General features: G+C 44.6%; 1 protein-coding gene across 1 annotated transcript in view; it reads right to left on the reverse strand.

The window, feature by feature from the left end:
- HNRNPLL (heterogeneous nuclear ribonucleoprotein L like) overlaps window positions 1–16,219 on the reverse strand; it is a 98,277-nt gene that overhangs the window by 38,220 nt on the left and 43,838 nt on the right. The window contains exons 3-6 of the mRNA XM_077486463.1: window positions 15,567–15,804; window positions 8,877–8,964; window positions 7,439–7,533; window positions 7,289–7,361 (exon numbers count right to left, since the gene is read on the reverse strand). Of these exons, the coding sequence (XP_077342589.1) occupies window positions 7,289–7,361; window positions 7,439–7,533; window positions 8,877–8,964; window positions 15,567–15,804 (494 nt within the window). The remainder of the gene's footprint in view (window positions 1–7,288; window positions 7,362–7,438; window positions 7,534–8,876; window positions 8,965–15,566; window positions 15,805–16,219) is intronic.

Raw genomic sequence — 16,219 nt, forward strand, 5'->3', positions numbered from 1 at the left:
TGGTCCGCAGACCAGCATTTCAGACAGATCAGGCGCCGCAGCACCACTGCTGATACCGATGCTCTGGAGAGCAGTGGAAGTGTATCCAGGGCCGCATCACAGACATACTTAAGGCCGTGCACCAACTGGTTTGCTAGTTCAACGCAGAGGAGACTGCTGCTTCTCCAATTCATGGTGCAATAGTTTTGCCCACTCAGTAAGGGTCTGTGACACTAATGCCGTGGCCAGTACCAGTCGTAGCACTGACCCCACCACTGTAAACATGGACCGAGCCACTGCCTCGGCCCTCCTGTCAGTAGGATCCTTAAATGCAGGAGCCCCTTCTACCAGAATCGTGGTTACTTTATTTAACCTGGATACTGGGGAGGTCAACGACTGGGGGAGCCGACCATTTTTTAAGGAGGCTCTCTTCAAAGGGGTAACACACCGCCATTCTTTGTGGGACCAAAAAGGTCCGTTGTGGGCTTCCCCATTCCTTGTATATGAACTTATCAAAATAAGTCAGATACGGAACCACCTTAGGTGTACGGGCTAGCTTATGGGACCCAAAAGTCTGAATCAGAGCTCTCCCCGGAGGACAGGGGGGAGGGGGCAGGGGGCCAGTTTTTTACCCCCCTTGTGCACGCACACCGCCTCCACCCTGGCAACGAACATTTCAAGGAACACCAACAAAGCGTCCAAAGGCACTGCACTATTTGCAGGCGAGCCAGTTGGAATTGCAGGGAGATCTGGGGAAGAAATGCCAGCTTCTGACGCCATGCTGACCCACCCTGTCTGCCACCCTTGGGGACTTAAGACAAGGTGCTCAATCCCACCCTCCTAGCTGCAAACAGACTAAGGAGCCCCACCGCAGGACTCCCCACCCTGACCGAGTGCTACGTCGTGCTGTCTGTGATCGATGTGTCCTGTGTCAGCTCACAAGTGTCCAGGAGTAAAAACCATGCTGTTCTGAGGCACAGAAACCAGCGCTGGGGAGAAAACCCATGCTGATGGCTGCCGGCCATTTTTGTATAGTGAAAAAACACTAAGAAAATGGCCGCCGGACTCCAAGAAAATGGCCAACGACCATGCTGCCCACAGAGACTAAAAGAAAATGGCCGATGACCATATTGTACACAGAGACTACAAAGAAAATGGCAGCGGTCAGCGTTATGGTGGTAGCACATACAGAGCCCACAGACACCAGCAGAGAGACAGATGACAGCACATGGACACAGACAGCCAGCGCAGCCCCCAGCCAAGGGTCAGAGCCCCCCCGGCCCAGGTACATACACTGCACCACAGCCCAACCATGCAGCATCTCCGCAGGGGGGAGGGAATACAGGGACAGGGATTGAGGAAAGAGAGAAGAGGGACCCCCTAATCGACCTCCCAGGGAATGCTCTGTCCTGCTGAGGCAGGGAGAGCTGTACTTACCATCCGGACGAGCTGGAGGCATCACATCACAGACCCATACCCAAGCAGTACGGGGTGGCTGCTGGCCACGGCACACTGTGACAAAGACATCCGTAGTCCGGTCATATGTGTGCCCCGGGGCATGTAGCTCACCGGCCGTCCCTGGAGCCTGAGGGGCATGTTGTGGCCAACCCAACGTGTAGCTAGGGCCTGCACACGCTCGATGGCCAGGCTGGGGAGACTACAAATATCTATATTATCCAGCCTGTCACCCAGCCGGCTGTTGATAGAAGATCACAGGATCAATATCTTGCGGAAAAAGGCAAAATCCAGGAAAAAATCCCCAAGACCGATGGTCCCGGCAGGGAGCCTAGGTCCTTCTCATTCACTAGGCAGAAAAAAACTGAGCTGCAGGAAGCAGGCTGAGGTGTTATAGCCAAAGGGTCCGCCCTCTGTCTGTACAGTTCAGTTGTTTTTCACATATATTACATGTTCTGCCTAGTCCTCTCCTGAAGGTGGCGTAATAACCCTACAGTCAAGATTTAATGGAACTGTGTCCGTCAATGAACGAAACAGAAATAAGTATATGATCCCCAAGCAAAATATGACTTAGTACCTGGTAGAGGAACCCATGCTGGCAAGCACAGAGATAAGATGCTTCGTGTAGTTAGTGACCAGGTTTGCAGGAGAGATTTTGGTCCATTCTTCTGCACAGATCTTCTCTAAATACTTAAGGTTTCTTGGCTGTCCCTTGGCAACTCAAAGTTTTAGCTCCCTCAAAAATTTTCTATAGGATAAGGGTTCGAAGACTGGCTAGGCCACTCCATAACCTTAATGTGCTTCTTCTTCAGCCACTCCTTTGTTGCCTTGGCGGTATGTTTTGAGACATTGTCGTGCTGAAAGACCCATCTTCAGTGTTCTGGCTGAGGGAAGAAGGTTCTCGCCCAAGATTTTACAATACATGACCCCAACCGTTGGCCCCTCAATGCGGCAGTTGGTCAGTACCTTTAGCAGAGAAATAGCCCCAAAGCATAATGTTTCCACCTGCTTGACTGTAGGGATGGTGTTCTTAGGAGCATAGTCAGCATTTTTCTTCTTCTAAACACGGCGAGTCCCCCTCCTCAAGAAGGGACATGTACAGTCATGCCAATGAACATCTAAATAATTCAGAGAAGGATTGGGAGAAATGTTGTAGTCAGAGGAGACCAAAATTTAGCTCTTTGATATTAATTCGACTCGCCGTGTTTGAAGGAAGAAAAATGCTGACTATGACCCTAAGAATACCATCCGTGCAGTCAAGCACTGAGGTGAAAACATTATGCTTTGGGGCTGTTTCTCTGCTAAAAAAGTACAGGCTGACTTTGCCGCATTGAGAGACCAATAGACTGGGCCACGTATTGTAAAATCTTGGATGGGAATCTTCTTCCCTCAGCCAGAGCACTGAAGATGGGTCGTGGATGGATCTTCCAGCAGGACAATGACCCAAAACATACCGCCAAGGCAACAAAGGAGTGTTTTAAGAAGAAGCACATTAAGGCCATGGAGTAGCCTAGTCAGTCTCCAGACCTTAATCCTATAGAAAATTTATGGAGAGAGCTGAAACTTCGAGTTGCCAAGAGACAGCCAAGAAACCTTAAGGATTTAGAGATCTGTGCAGAAGAGTGGACCAAAATACCTCCTGAGATGTGTGCAAACCTGGTCACCAAATACAAGAAACGTCTTACCTGTTTGCTGTCATGTGGTGACTCCTGGCATACTCCTCCTGGACCTATCCATTTTTAGCAGAGGATTTTTAACATCAGCGGTGTAAATGGGAATACTGGAGCACCAAGCTACCGGGTGCATCCCCGCAAGTGTAGTCCGCACAGTGGCGTCGTTTCTGAGTTTTTTGGGGGCCCTGTAGGAGTGGCTCTCCTTTATGAGTTCAACTGGAGGGCCTGTGGTGTAACAGCAGCAAAGCAGCGTGTGCTGGGCAAGCTTGAGCCTGTATCAGTACTCAGTGTGACGCTCCTGAGGAAGCGATAGCATCGCGAAACATGTTGAGCATCCACCTGTGTTTTTAAACAAAACCACCAGGACCCATGAATACATACCAGCAATTGATGTCACATCCCAGTGGGAGTTTGTGTTTGAATTACTATTAGGAAAGGAAGTATTATTTTGTGATTATGCTCTCTTTGTTAGGGTTAACTCATGGGCCTGCTGGATACTTTTTTAGCTTGTCTCTGTTTTTGTATTGTTCGATTAGTGTGTTTTTGATTTGTATAAATAAATACATTTTTGTTACTTTTTTACATGTGCCTGAAAAGTCCACTTTCTCCTCCATGTTTCTAAATTTACCTCTGTGCTTGCCAAGGGTTTCTCCGCCAAATACTAAATCATGTTTTGCTTGGGGAGCAAACACTTTTTTTACTCACTGAACTGCAACTTAATTTATAGCGTTTGTTTAATGTTTTTTTGGTTGATATACTGTCTAAAATACCCCTATGATAAAATTATAGACCTTTCATTTCTTTGTAAGTGGGCAAACTTTCAAAATCTGCAGGGGATCAAATAATTACTTTCCCCGCTGTACGCTATGGTATCTTACATTCAGCACAACTTGAAACTCTGTATACATACAGTGGTATGAACATGTAGCTGTCCTGATTTTCCAGTACATTGGCTATATATGCTAGTATTAATCATACATACAACATAGCTGGATGATTAATGAATCCGTGCTCATCACCTATTAGGTGTACAGTCAACAAGGCTATACATACATTTTTATTTAGCTATAATAATATAGTAGGGGTGCTCTCAGCCCCCCTTCAAAGTTAATTTTGCTTCATCCGTGGCGCATCTAAAATGGAATCAAGCACCAACACTAAAGGGATGAAGTAGAATTATAAAAGATAACAATGAGAATTGTGGTTTGGGCCAGCCTGTTCTCTTGGACCAAGTTACACCCCAGACAACTGGTCAAAAGGCAGCAAAATCAAATTTCTCCAAGCACCTTTGTGATCAACGGGTGGTTAAGTTAGGGGCCACTCTGAGAAGTGGATGACATCTTTTTAATATACCTTACTAAAATAATTATTAAAATATTTTCTATGTTTAAAATGACAAATGAATAGCATAACTCAAACTTTACATACAGTTGGTATAGAAAAGAATAACCTCCTTTAAATTAATCACATTTTGTTGCTTTGCACCTTGAAAATGAAGATAGACACACGTTTTGTTTTATCCAGCTGTATTTACTGCAACTTATAACATCCAACTGAAAGATATAACCCCAGCATATTAGAATAAAATAAAATTTAAAAAAATTTAAAAAGATAATCACTGAGTTGGAAAAAGAACCACCCCCTTGTGTCAGTTGAACCACCTTTTGCTTTAATTACAGGCTTTAGTCTGTTGGGAAATGTCTCTACTAACTTTGCACATCTAGACTAATATTTGCCCACTCTTCTTTGCAGAACTACTGCTAAAGTTTGGTTAAATTTGATGGTGACTGTTTTTGGAATGCAGTCTTAAAGTCATTCCACAGATTTTGGAGCCCTAGTCTGGGCACTGACTACGCCATGCAAGGACATTCAACTTTTTATCCTTCAACCACTGTGAGGTAATTTTTGCTGTGTGCTTTGGGTCACTGTCATACTGGAAGGTAAACCTTCTTTCCATTGACACTTTTCTGGCAGAGGGCAGCAGATTTTCCTCAAGAATTTGCACCATCTATTTTTCCTTCTAACCTGATAAGCTCCCGTTCCTACTGCAGAGAAACACTCCCATAACAGGAATATTACCACCTCCATGCTTTACTGTAGGAATGGTGTTATTTGGATGGTGAGCTGTACTGAATTTACAATAGACATATCATTTGGTTTTGTGGTCAAATAATTCAATTTTAGTCTCATCTGACCAGGACATTTTTCCGTCTGGCTCCAGAATCTTCAAAGTGTGATTTTGCAAAGCTCTGTCAAGACATCTCTTGAGGAGTGGCTTTTTTCCTGCAACCCTCCAATACGAGTCACATTTGTGGAGAATTTGTGATATTGTCACATGCCCACAATGACCACTCTATCATAAATTCCTGCAACGGCTTCGGAGTTGCTGTAGGCCTCTTGGTAGCCTCTCTGACAAGTTTCCACCTGACTCTTTCCATCCAGTTCGGAGTGACGTCGTCTTGACCCAGGGAGGAGTGTTATACCAAATACCTTCCACGTCTTAATAATAGACTTCACTGTGCTTCTAGTCTTTGAAAAAAAAAATTGGTATCAATTTTCTGACTTGTGCCTGTCCATAACTTTATCCTGGAGATTTTTTGACAGTGCCTTGCCACCTATAGTTCAGTGTTTGCTTCAGTTACACTACCAGAGACTGAAATGCTCCAGAAAAGCCCTTTCATGCTGAGGTAATCAAAATGACCACAGCGGATCACAGTTGAAAGTCAAATGGATTTGCGTGCCACTGAAAAGGTGATTAGCTACACCTGACTGAGTTGACAAGTTATTTTTAGGAGGGGGTGATCCTTTCTTCCAACTCAGTTATTCGTTTTTTTAATAAAATTTTTTCCTGACATGTTGGTTTTGTCTTTCACTTGGATGTTATAAGTTGCACTGAATAAATACAGCTGGATAAAACAAAAACTGTGTCTTCATTTCATGCGGCAAAGCAACAAAATGTGATTATTTTTACATGGGGTGATGCTTTTCTATACCCACTATGTATGCCTTTGCTTATTTTGGCTGCTTTTATAATGGAAACTATGTTTTAAAATGGCCAATATCACACAGGACAAAAGTGCTTTAGTTGCACTGTCACCGTATACACAAGGTCAAACACACAACCTACATTCTGTATAATTGGTGTCAGTGTTCTTAGTCATAATAGCAACTAAAGAACACCATTTCAAAAAGGGAAGGTCATACCCTACAAGTGCTATGGAACATCTTAGTTTGTTTTTTCAGTTTTCATTCATTAAGCAAATAAAAACAAGCAAATTATTCACGTCATACACATCCTAAATAATACACATATACTAAAATATATTTTTTAAATGTACCACATTTTAAAAGATGTGAGCTCCTCTAACACAGTTGGATAATACACTCCCTTTGACCTTAATAAAAGTGGATGAGTCACTGCAGTTAATTTTGGTGTGGATTATTGAAAGTACACTGGTAAAGCAACAGTTACTCAACGTGTATAAACTTTTGCTAAACTGCATTGATCGATGGTCCATAATACGTGGATATAATAGTTCAGAAGTCAATGTATTAAACTTTTGGGCATGCTCAACAGTCCTCTTAAGACTGATTTGCAACCACTTTACTGGAGATAAGTCAGAATACATCCAGGTGACAGCTTCCATGGAGCTAGAGCACCACACTGAATCCAAGCAAATAAATAAAAGGTTTTCAAATGTCCTCCACTGAGAGCATGTGCTGGTGGTAAGGATGCATGCAGAATGCAGTCAAGGTGAGTTGCAAGTTTGATTTTAGGATGGTTATTTCGGAGAGCTGTTTGCAGTTGTCTCAGTGATGCATGAAGAGGTGTAGAGTCAGCCTGCCGAGACGTCCTCCTCTGGACTTCTGAATGCCTTGTCCAGCTTTAACGCGTAGGAACAAAGTCTCATCCGTTGAAAAGCAGCGTGCAAGTTTATGGTTTGGAAATGCATCCCTCCCCCTCATCAAAGTGTGAGAGCGACAAAGTGAAAAGGGACAACAGGGAAGAGAGGCTGTATGAAGAAAAAGTAGGAAACTGCAAGCTGTCACAGACAGCCGTTTAAACAATACCCTGGACAGCATCTAACCAAAATCCTAAGTAGGACTTTGTCATACACAACCAAAAAGACTGAATTTCATTGCTCATGTTTTCATAGGAACCATTGATTTGAAATTCCTACCTCGCCTGTTCAAGTAGGGTTTGCTGTAATCCCAGCTATCGTTATCATTCCGAATAACATTAAGACGTGTAGGCTGCACACAAAGAAAGAGACAATCAATATTATGGCAAGTGAGAAAACAAAGATACATGCAACAAGAGTGAGACTTACCCTGGCATATTCTATTTTCAGTGTGCAGCATCCAGCATAAATGTCTGCGCCATTTAATGCAGCTTTGGCCTTCTGGGCACTGTGCACTGTGTCAAATGTTCATTCAGTGTTAAGGAATCTGGCATTCTGTCAAATAGGCAGGTAAGTGCAAATGAATCTCTATATTAATGTGTGATTAATACCTATACCATTTAAAGCCCATCCCTGGACATGAAAATCCCTTCCTACATATAAAATAATAATTAGTAAGTAACAGAAGGATTGGACATGTGCCCTGCAATGTACTTCAAGAAAGAGATTTTAAAGGCAAAAGAAAAAAAAATCTTTAACATTACAGTACACATAAGGTAATCAGAAACATAGGGATGTCCCTGAGCTAAAGAGACTGAGACTGGCATCAGGTTAGACCTGCATCTCTAACTGGTAAAAAAAATAATAAAAAAAAATTAAAAGTGCTACTAAAGTCTCATTTTTTCTTTTGTTAAAAATAGCAAACATGTTATACTTACCTGCTCTGTGTAGTGGATTTGCACAGAGCAGCCCAGATCCTCCTCTTTTTGAGTCCCTCTTCAGTGCTCTTGGGCCTCCCTCCTGTTGAGTGCCCCAACAGCAAGCATTCAGACATGGAACCGCGACCCAGCCCCCTTTCTCTCCAATGACTTTGATTGACAGCAGCGGGAGCAAATGGCACTGTGCTGCTGTCTCAGCCAATGGGGAGGGGAGTCCTAGACAGCCAAGTCTCGTGCAGCATCGCTGGATCTAGATGGACCTCAGGTAAGTATAAGGGAGGGCAGCTGCAAACAGAAAGTTTTTTATCTTAATGCATTGAATGCAATAAGATAAAAAAAAACTCCTTCCTTTATAACCACTTGAAATGTGTGTACAGACGACCAGGAAGTAGGGAGGCTGACAGGTTTGAGAATATAAATTTTGCCAGACAGATTTTTCTTGGGCAAAAAGGTATTCTCTCCCCGTCATTTGTAAATGACAGGATAGGCTAGAGAGGTGTTCCCTCTCAAATGGCATCTAGTTACATAGTAGTTGAGGTCGAAAAAAGACACAAGTCCAACCTTGATTGTGTCCAAACTCTTGAAAATGGCAGCATAACCCTACATTTCTGAATACCTCCTATGTGCTGTAATGCATGATAAAGAAAATAATCTTGAAACAAAGGACAAATTTGTTAAACTTTTTCTTATTACAGAAAAGGCTCCCTTCCTCTTAGGACAGTAGCAAAAAAAAAAAAGCAAGGAGTTATCCCAGCCTGGTCAATTTTCTTATGCTGTCTGAATCTTGTGTGCCTCAATGAACAAGAAAGAAAGTAGTTTATCCCACCAGTTCTAAAAACGTATACCAATGAAATCTCTATGAAACAAACCATGTTCATATTCTTGATTTTATCCTTTATAAACAAAAGATAAATAAAAAAAAAAAGGATATTCCACCATGGCTTGAATTCCATTTCTCTTAAAAATTACTATACGCTCCACTTTTCCTACTGGGTTGCAGACTGAATACAAGACATCCTATAGGAAAGGAATAAGGAATACAATTATTTTATAGTTTTGAAAACAATAAATGCACTGCATGTGTACTTCTATTCATAAACTTGAAAACTGAAGGTAAAACAATTTCTTAGTTTTTTTTTACAAACAACGTGGTGGTTTATTGAGAATGTAATATACAAAAAAGAAACTGTACAGACATTGGTCAATACAAAGATCGCGACAGCGGGAGACTTAAAAAAATGCATCCTGTGTGGCAAGGGGGGCGCGCAGGTCCCCAATACATCAATGTGAGCAAAATACTGAAAGAAACACATAAAAACAGAAACTAAAGTATACATAAGCAGCAGGGGGAACGGGTCCATAAGGCGAATCCAAGGGGACATTACATCAGGGGAACATAGATTTCACCAGAGCAATATTCTCATTGCGCAGTGCAGTGCCGACCCTCTTTAGTCCGATTACGCAGGGTCACCTAGCCCTTGTGAGGGAAGCTCATTGCAAGTGGCGGCCTCATTCAACCATGTGTCCCAGATTTTAGCATACTTAGAGTGACAACCCCTATGGGCATATAGTTCTTTCTTGTACGGGAGTACCTGATTGATCGCAGCCACCCATTCCTGAAACGTGGGGGGCTGGACTTGTAGCCATTTTCTCGCCACCAGTAACCTAGCCATAAATAAAGATTCATGTAAAAATATCTTGTGGTACTTGTCCGAGTCTGGATCAGGGAAAACCCCCAAAAGGCACTGTTTGGGGCATAGTGTCAGAGGTGACCCCATCTTGTCGTGGATAAATCTAACAATTTGAGACCAGAAACATTGAATCACCGGGCAAGACCACAGGATATGAAAAAAGGTGCTTTGTAGGCTACCACACCTGGGGCAGAGGGGGCTGTAATCTGGTTTATATTTAGCAATGCGCATCGGGGTCAAGTACGTTCTATGTAAAATATTCAGGTGGGTGAACCGGTCCGAGAGTCTAGGTGAGACCTTTTTACCAGCATCCAGGGCATCTTCCCATTCATCATCCTCAAATCCCCCAACATCCTCCAACCACCTCCCCTTAAGGGCCTCTGACAGTACAATCGCCGGGGGTCGAGTCAAAAGATTGTATATGCTAGAGATCAGTTTACGTGGGTCTTGCCCCAAGAGCACATCCACCACCGCCAGGCCCTCCACCCCAGGTGGGGACTGCCCAAATTGTGCCTGAAGAGCATGGCGAAGCTGGAGGTACCTGTAGAGCATGGAGTTCGAGAGCGCAAATTCTTCCTTAAGTTCTTGAAACGATTTCAGCACCCGGCCTCGGTATAAGTCGGAGAGAAATCTAACCCCATGCGTGAGCCAGACCGAGTATCCCGGAAGCAGGCGCAATTCGCCCAAGCCGGGGTTATCCCAAAGTGGGGTGTGGGAGTGGGTCTCAGGAAAAGCCAGCTTTCTACCCACCACCTCCCAAATCCTGCAATGTGCATAAAGGAGTCCTCTGCGACCTCCCCGGATGTCCGCCGAGGCGCAGGCTTTAAAGAGCATTTGGAAGGGGTGGGTGATCAAGTGTCCACGCCTGGGGCAAACAAATGCTAAATACCTATCCCTGTCCTGTTTGTCCAGGTGGAAAAAGTGGGACACCTGGGCCGCCAGGTAATACAGAGCGAAGTCCGGCAGGGCCGCCCCTCCCAGATCCCCAGGACACTTCAACACTTGCCACGATAATTTGTGTCGCTGCGAGCCCCAAACAAAGGAATTTAGCAAGGCTTCTATGGATTTAAACAGCCGCAGGGGTAAATAAACAGGGGAGTGCCAAAATGCGTATAAAAACCCCGGCAAAATAATCATTTTTACTAGGTTTATTCGACCCAGAACACCCAGAGGAAGCTTGGCCCACGTCTTAATTTTGACCTTCATGGAAGCTACCAAGGGATCTATGTTTAGCCTAATGTAATCCTCGGGGGATCTGGTGACATAGACACCTAAATATTTTATCGTACTTACCCGCAGGAGGGGGGCAGAGGCCTCAACTTCGGAGGGGACACCCAGATCCACGGGAAAAATTTGGGATTTCTCCCAGTTAATTTTAAGCCCTGAGTAAGCTCCAAACAACTGGATCGTCTCAAGAGCCGCCCGGAGGGAGGGGCCTGTATCCGCCAGATACAGCAGCATATCATCTGCATACAGGCTAATCCTCTCCTCCAGGCTGTCGCACTCAAGCCCCCGGATATCAGGGTGCCCCCTGAGAGCCGCCGCCAGCGGCTCCACCGCAATAGCATATAGCAATGGGGATAGGGGGCAGCCCTGCCTAGTACCCCGAGAGAGAGGGAAGGGGGACGACACCCGCCCATTAACCAAGATCCTGGCACAAGGGCCGCTATACAGGAGGCGTATCCATTTACTAAAACGGGGTCCGAAGCCAAAGCGCTGTAAACAGCTCCACAAATACCTCCACTCCACTGAATCGAACGCTTTGGCTGCGTCCAAAGAAATCACCGCTCTAGCCCCCACCTGGTCATGCTGCGCCTGCAGGTTCATGTGAAGCCTTCGCAAATTATAAGCCGTATTTTTGGAAGGCATGAACCCCGTCTGGTCTGGATGGATCAGGTCCAGGATAACCGCATTCAGACGGATAGCCAGGACCTTGGCCAGGATCTTGATGTCTAGCTGAAGTAGGGAAATAGGCCTATAGGACTCGGGGAATTCCAAATTCTTCCCAGGTTTGGGGATGAGGACTATGTAAGCCTCACGCATTGAGGGAGGGAGAGAATCCGACTCAAATATATGAGAAAACAGTTCATGCAGCCTAGGAGTCAGGAAATCAGTATATTTTAGATAAAATTCAAGGGGGAGCCCATCCGACCCAGGAGCTTTGGAAAAATTTAGCGAGGACATCGCCTCCGCGATCTCCTCGGTGGTAATAGGGGCCTCCAGGGCGCTATCTGAGCTAGCGTAAGCGAGGGCAGGTCGAGATTCTCGAGCAACCCGTCCACCCCGTCCCCAGCGTTAGAGGCTGTCGAGAGGTATAGTGATGCATAAAATGCTCTAAACTCCTCAGCTACCGCGTCGGGGTCAGAAATCAGCACTCCATCAGAGCCACGTAGGGAGACTACCGTGGGGGGCCGCTGGTCCATATGCGCCAAGTAGGCCAGCAGGCGACCAGCCCGCTCGCCACATTCATACACCCTTTGCCTGATGTGGAATACATTCCTCTCCGCCCGCTCTATATGCAAACCATTCACCACTCTAGATTGTAGTTTGAGAAAATCAGCCCTACTCGGGGAAGGGTCTCCCACAAACTCCTGCTCAGCAACAGACAGTTGGTGTTCCGCCTGAAGCAACGCCTCGGCAGACGATCGGCGATATTGCGAAATTTGGCGGGCCATGTACAGCCGAGCATGTGCCTTAAACGAGTCCCATACCAGCGTAAAAGGGGCCGTACCGCGGTTCATATCGAAAAACAGTTCCCATTCCGACCCCGCGTCCTCCAATCCGGGGGTCACCCCCAACCAGAAAGGATTCAATTTCCAGGAATAGGATTGTGGAGGGCCCGGGAGGCGCAGCACGACCCAGTACGGGGCGTGATCCGAGAGCACGCGCGGGTTAAACCCCACCTCCCCCAAATAGGGGAGAAGAGGGCGTGAAATAAAAATAAAGTCAATCCGAGACATAGTGGAATGCGACGCCGAAAAACAGGAGTATTGTTTGCCCGTGGGGAAACTATGTCGCCAGGTGTCCACCAGAGCAAGCTCCAGGAAAAACCTGCCAAACCTAGTAAGCCCCGGTGACAGCGCGGGAGGGGGAGTCAACACAAGCCTGTCTAGATCTCTATGTGCGACATTGTTGAAGTCCCCCAGCCACACCGCCGGGACAGTAGGGAATTGGGACATGAACGCCAAGCCCTCATTTAGTACAGTAAACTGAAAAGGGGGAGGGATATAAATAGCTAAAAGAAGAAGTTCCTTACCATTAATGCGGGCATGTAAAAATAGAAACCGCCCCTCAGGATCAGATTTAAGCAGGATAAGTAAAAATTGCACAGACTTGGACACTAGGAGCGCTACACCCCTGGAGTTAGTAGAGAACGGGGCCTGGTATACCCAGCCCACCCATGGTTTTTTAAGCGTCAGCAGCAGGTGGCCAGTAAGATGAGTCTCCACCAGGACCACTATGTCTGCTTTTTGAGCTTTGAGATAGGTCAGGACCGCACTGCGCTTCACAATTTCTTAGTTTTAGAGTGGAGATGAATTACAACACCTGTCAGGTTTTTATTGCTGTCTGTGTCCCTGTTACGTAGATTCCCCCTCTTTGTCCTGGTGCCTGCTATCTCCAAAAGTGAAAGAAAATCCCCAAATTCTGAGTGGTCAACAGAACAGGAATAAAGAAGTCTAACTCGAACATTAGTTCTGGTGACTACTAGGGATTTTCCCCACTTTGGAGAGATATCCAATTTCCTGTTACTAGCTACAGGACAGGAAGTGAAAAGAATCCCCACCATAGAAAAAAAAACGCACACACACACACAACAAAAAGGTAATTGATTCTCCCTTACTCTATAAAAAAAAAAAAAGAAAAATGATTTACTTTAAATAACCATCAGATTAAAAGATTGCCAAGTAAGGAAAATGATTGTGTAGAATGTTTTGTACCCTTAAAGTGCTACTTCACCCAAAAGGGGAAGTTCATCTTATTTGCCTTCTCCATTCCCCCTTAACAACTGCCATTTTTTATTTTCCAATATCCACTCCTACTTTGCTGATCCGGGCAAAGGTTCAGCTCCTCCCTCCTTTCCCTGCAGGTTTCTTTGATACATCACAGGTCCCAGAAGACCGCGTAACTATTCACAAAGAGCACTGCGGCTCACAGATAGGCAGTAGGAAGCTGGCTGGCCACAAGTTAAGATGCCGACACCTGGACCTGAAATCCATTGAAAAATTGGCTCAGGTGAGGACAGTGCTAGATCACTGAACATGTAAGTGGCCTTATATTAAAAGTCAACAGCTACTGTAGCTGCTGACTTTTAATTCATTAGGGGAAGGCTAGAGCTCATCTTTTAACAGTCATATAAAAATCTACATGAACGAGCAAAATGGTGTAGATTAAAGTGGGATTCCAGAAAAACTGTAATTACACAGTATATGTGAACTGTTTAACTTAAAGGGGTTGTAAAGCTTTGTGTTTTTTTACCTTAATGCATCTTATGCTTTAAGGTGAAAAAACAACTTGCACTCTCCGGCCCCCCCAAATTTCCGTGGGTGCGATCCCGCGTTGCTTTCCCCCAGCTCCTGTGGGCTTTTCATTCGATGATTGATATCAGAGCAGCCAATGGCTCCTGCTGCTGTCAATCAAATCAATGACGTGGCACCGGGGGGGGTTGGGGTGGCTGAGTGATACACTTGCTGGCCATAGCAGCCGGGTGCATCACACAAGAGCGCGCCCGCAAGCTAATCCCCTTGGGAGAGCGCTTCCCAGAGGAGGGTTAGCTCTTGCAGAGAGGAGCCGAGACAGCTGTCAAGGGACCCCAGAAAATGAGGATCGGGCCCACTCTGTGCAACACGAACTGCACAGTGGAGGTAAGTATGACATGTCTGTTATTTAAAAAAAAAAAAAACCTATACAACCCCTTTAACAAAGGATTCTTAATTCTTTTCATTTATTGTAATTTAAATACATTTGTTACATTTCAAAGCCTGACAGGCGACTCATAAAAATGAGCAAGTGGTAAAATGGACCCAGGAAGTAGCCAAATTGAAGTAGGAATTAATCCTACTAGGCAGTGCTGCAAAGGTGTCCAGGACTAGGTTCAAACAAAAGTGGAAGTCCCTACTGCCCCTCCAAAAATTGACACAGGCCCTTTCACTTCAATGGGCGAGTTTGTGAAGCGTGCACCGCTTTGCTATACTCTGTCTGCTACGTTAGAATTGCCACACTGCAGGGCGAAGCACCACAGCTGTGTACTCACCTGAGTGGCCACCATGTTCCTTTGGAGGTGAGTGGTAGAAATAAGGCTGAACCGCTTGTTTTAACCACCTATGTGAACCCTTGATCCCTTGTACAGTACATGTATCTGATTTGTGTATTTACAGATTGTCTGGGAGTTAACTGCAATGCCGATTTACTACTAAACAATAAAACAATGGACTAGAGGCCCAGAGCAGCAAATACCTGTACTTCTCTGCCTCAAGGAGCATGTAGACTCTTCATGTAACCTGGAGGTTGTAAACCCTCTTGATGAGGGCAAGTAAACCTATCAAATGCTTTAAAATAGGCGTCCTTTCCAAATGCATGTATTTGAACAAACAACTGCCCATCCCAACCTACATGGCAGTCAGTTATAGGTTACTGAGACCCCAATCTGATTCTGAAATGCAGACCAATTACCAGGAATTACGAAGACAGCCCTTGATCATGCAACAATAGAAATAATTTAGCAGCTGCAGCTCAAATATTTATATAATGATCGTTTCCCAAATAATCTATCAGGAATCACAGCAGACAAATAATATAAAATTATGTATAATGAACACATGGTCACGTATCTGTGCATTTCATTATTATAACATTAATAGTTTACATTAGTGTAACATCTGGCAATCAGTTCTCACACCAAGCCTAATCAGTACATGAGAGCAGACTTACAACTGTGATTGGATATAAGGGATTCTGAATTGATAGTAGAAGAACTTTATTTCCCCCAGAAGGATCTTCAGTGTTTGCTGGCCGCGTGATTCGCTTGCTTGTGGAATAATTGAAGAAGGCTTGCTGTCCTGCTATATACACAGGCTCAGAGGTAGCAAATGTAACACATTTTTTAGAAAACTCTGTATTTTCAAATTCTACCAAGGCTTGACGCTTAAAGGGCATCATCATCACATAACTGCAAAGAAAAGAAAGGTTAGTATGTTAGTTACCAGATCACTTTTGGCAGCAAAATTGAGATTATATTATATATGTACAGTGGGTAAAATAAGTATTGAACGTGTCACCCTATTTCTAGGTAAATACATTTCTAAAGGTGCTGTTGACATGAAATTTTCACCACATGTTGGTAAAAACCCATGCAATCCATCCAAAGAAACCAAAACAAATAAATTCAGAAATTAATTTATGTGTAATAAAATGGAATGGCACAGGAAAAAAGTATTGAACACATGAAGAAAGCGAGGTGCAAAAAAGGCATGGAAAGACGAGACACCAGCTGAAATCTATCAATAATTAGAAAGCAATCCTTCCTCTTGTCAGTGCAAATTAAAATCTGCTTCTTCAGTCAACCGATGGCCTATAAAAAAGGT

This window comes from Lithobates pipiens, unplaced genomic scaffold, assembly GCF_037356315.1.
Source record: "Lithobates pipiens isolate NorthernLeopardFrog02 unplaced genomic scaffold, aLitPip1_a1.2 Scaffold_18, whole genome shotgun sequence".
Lineage (NCBI taxonomy): Eukaryota > Metazoa > Chordata > Amphibia > Anura > Ranidae > Lithobates > Lithobates pipiens.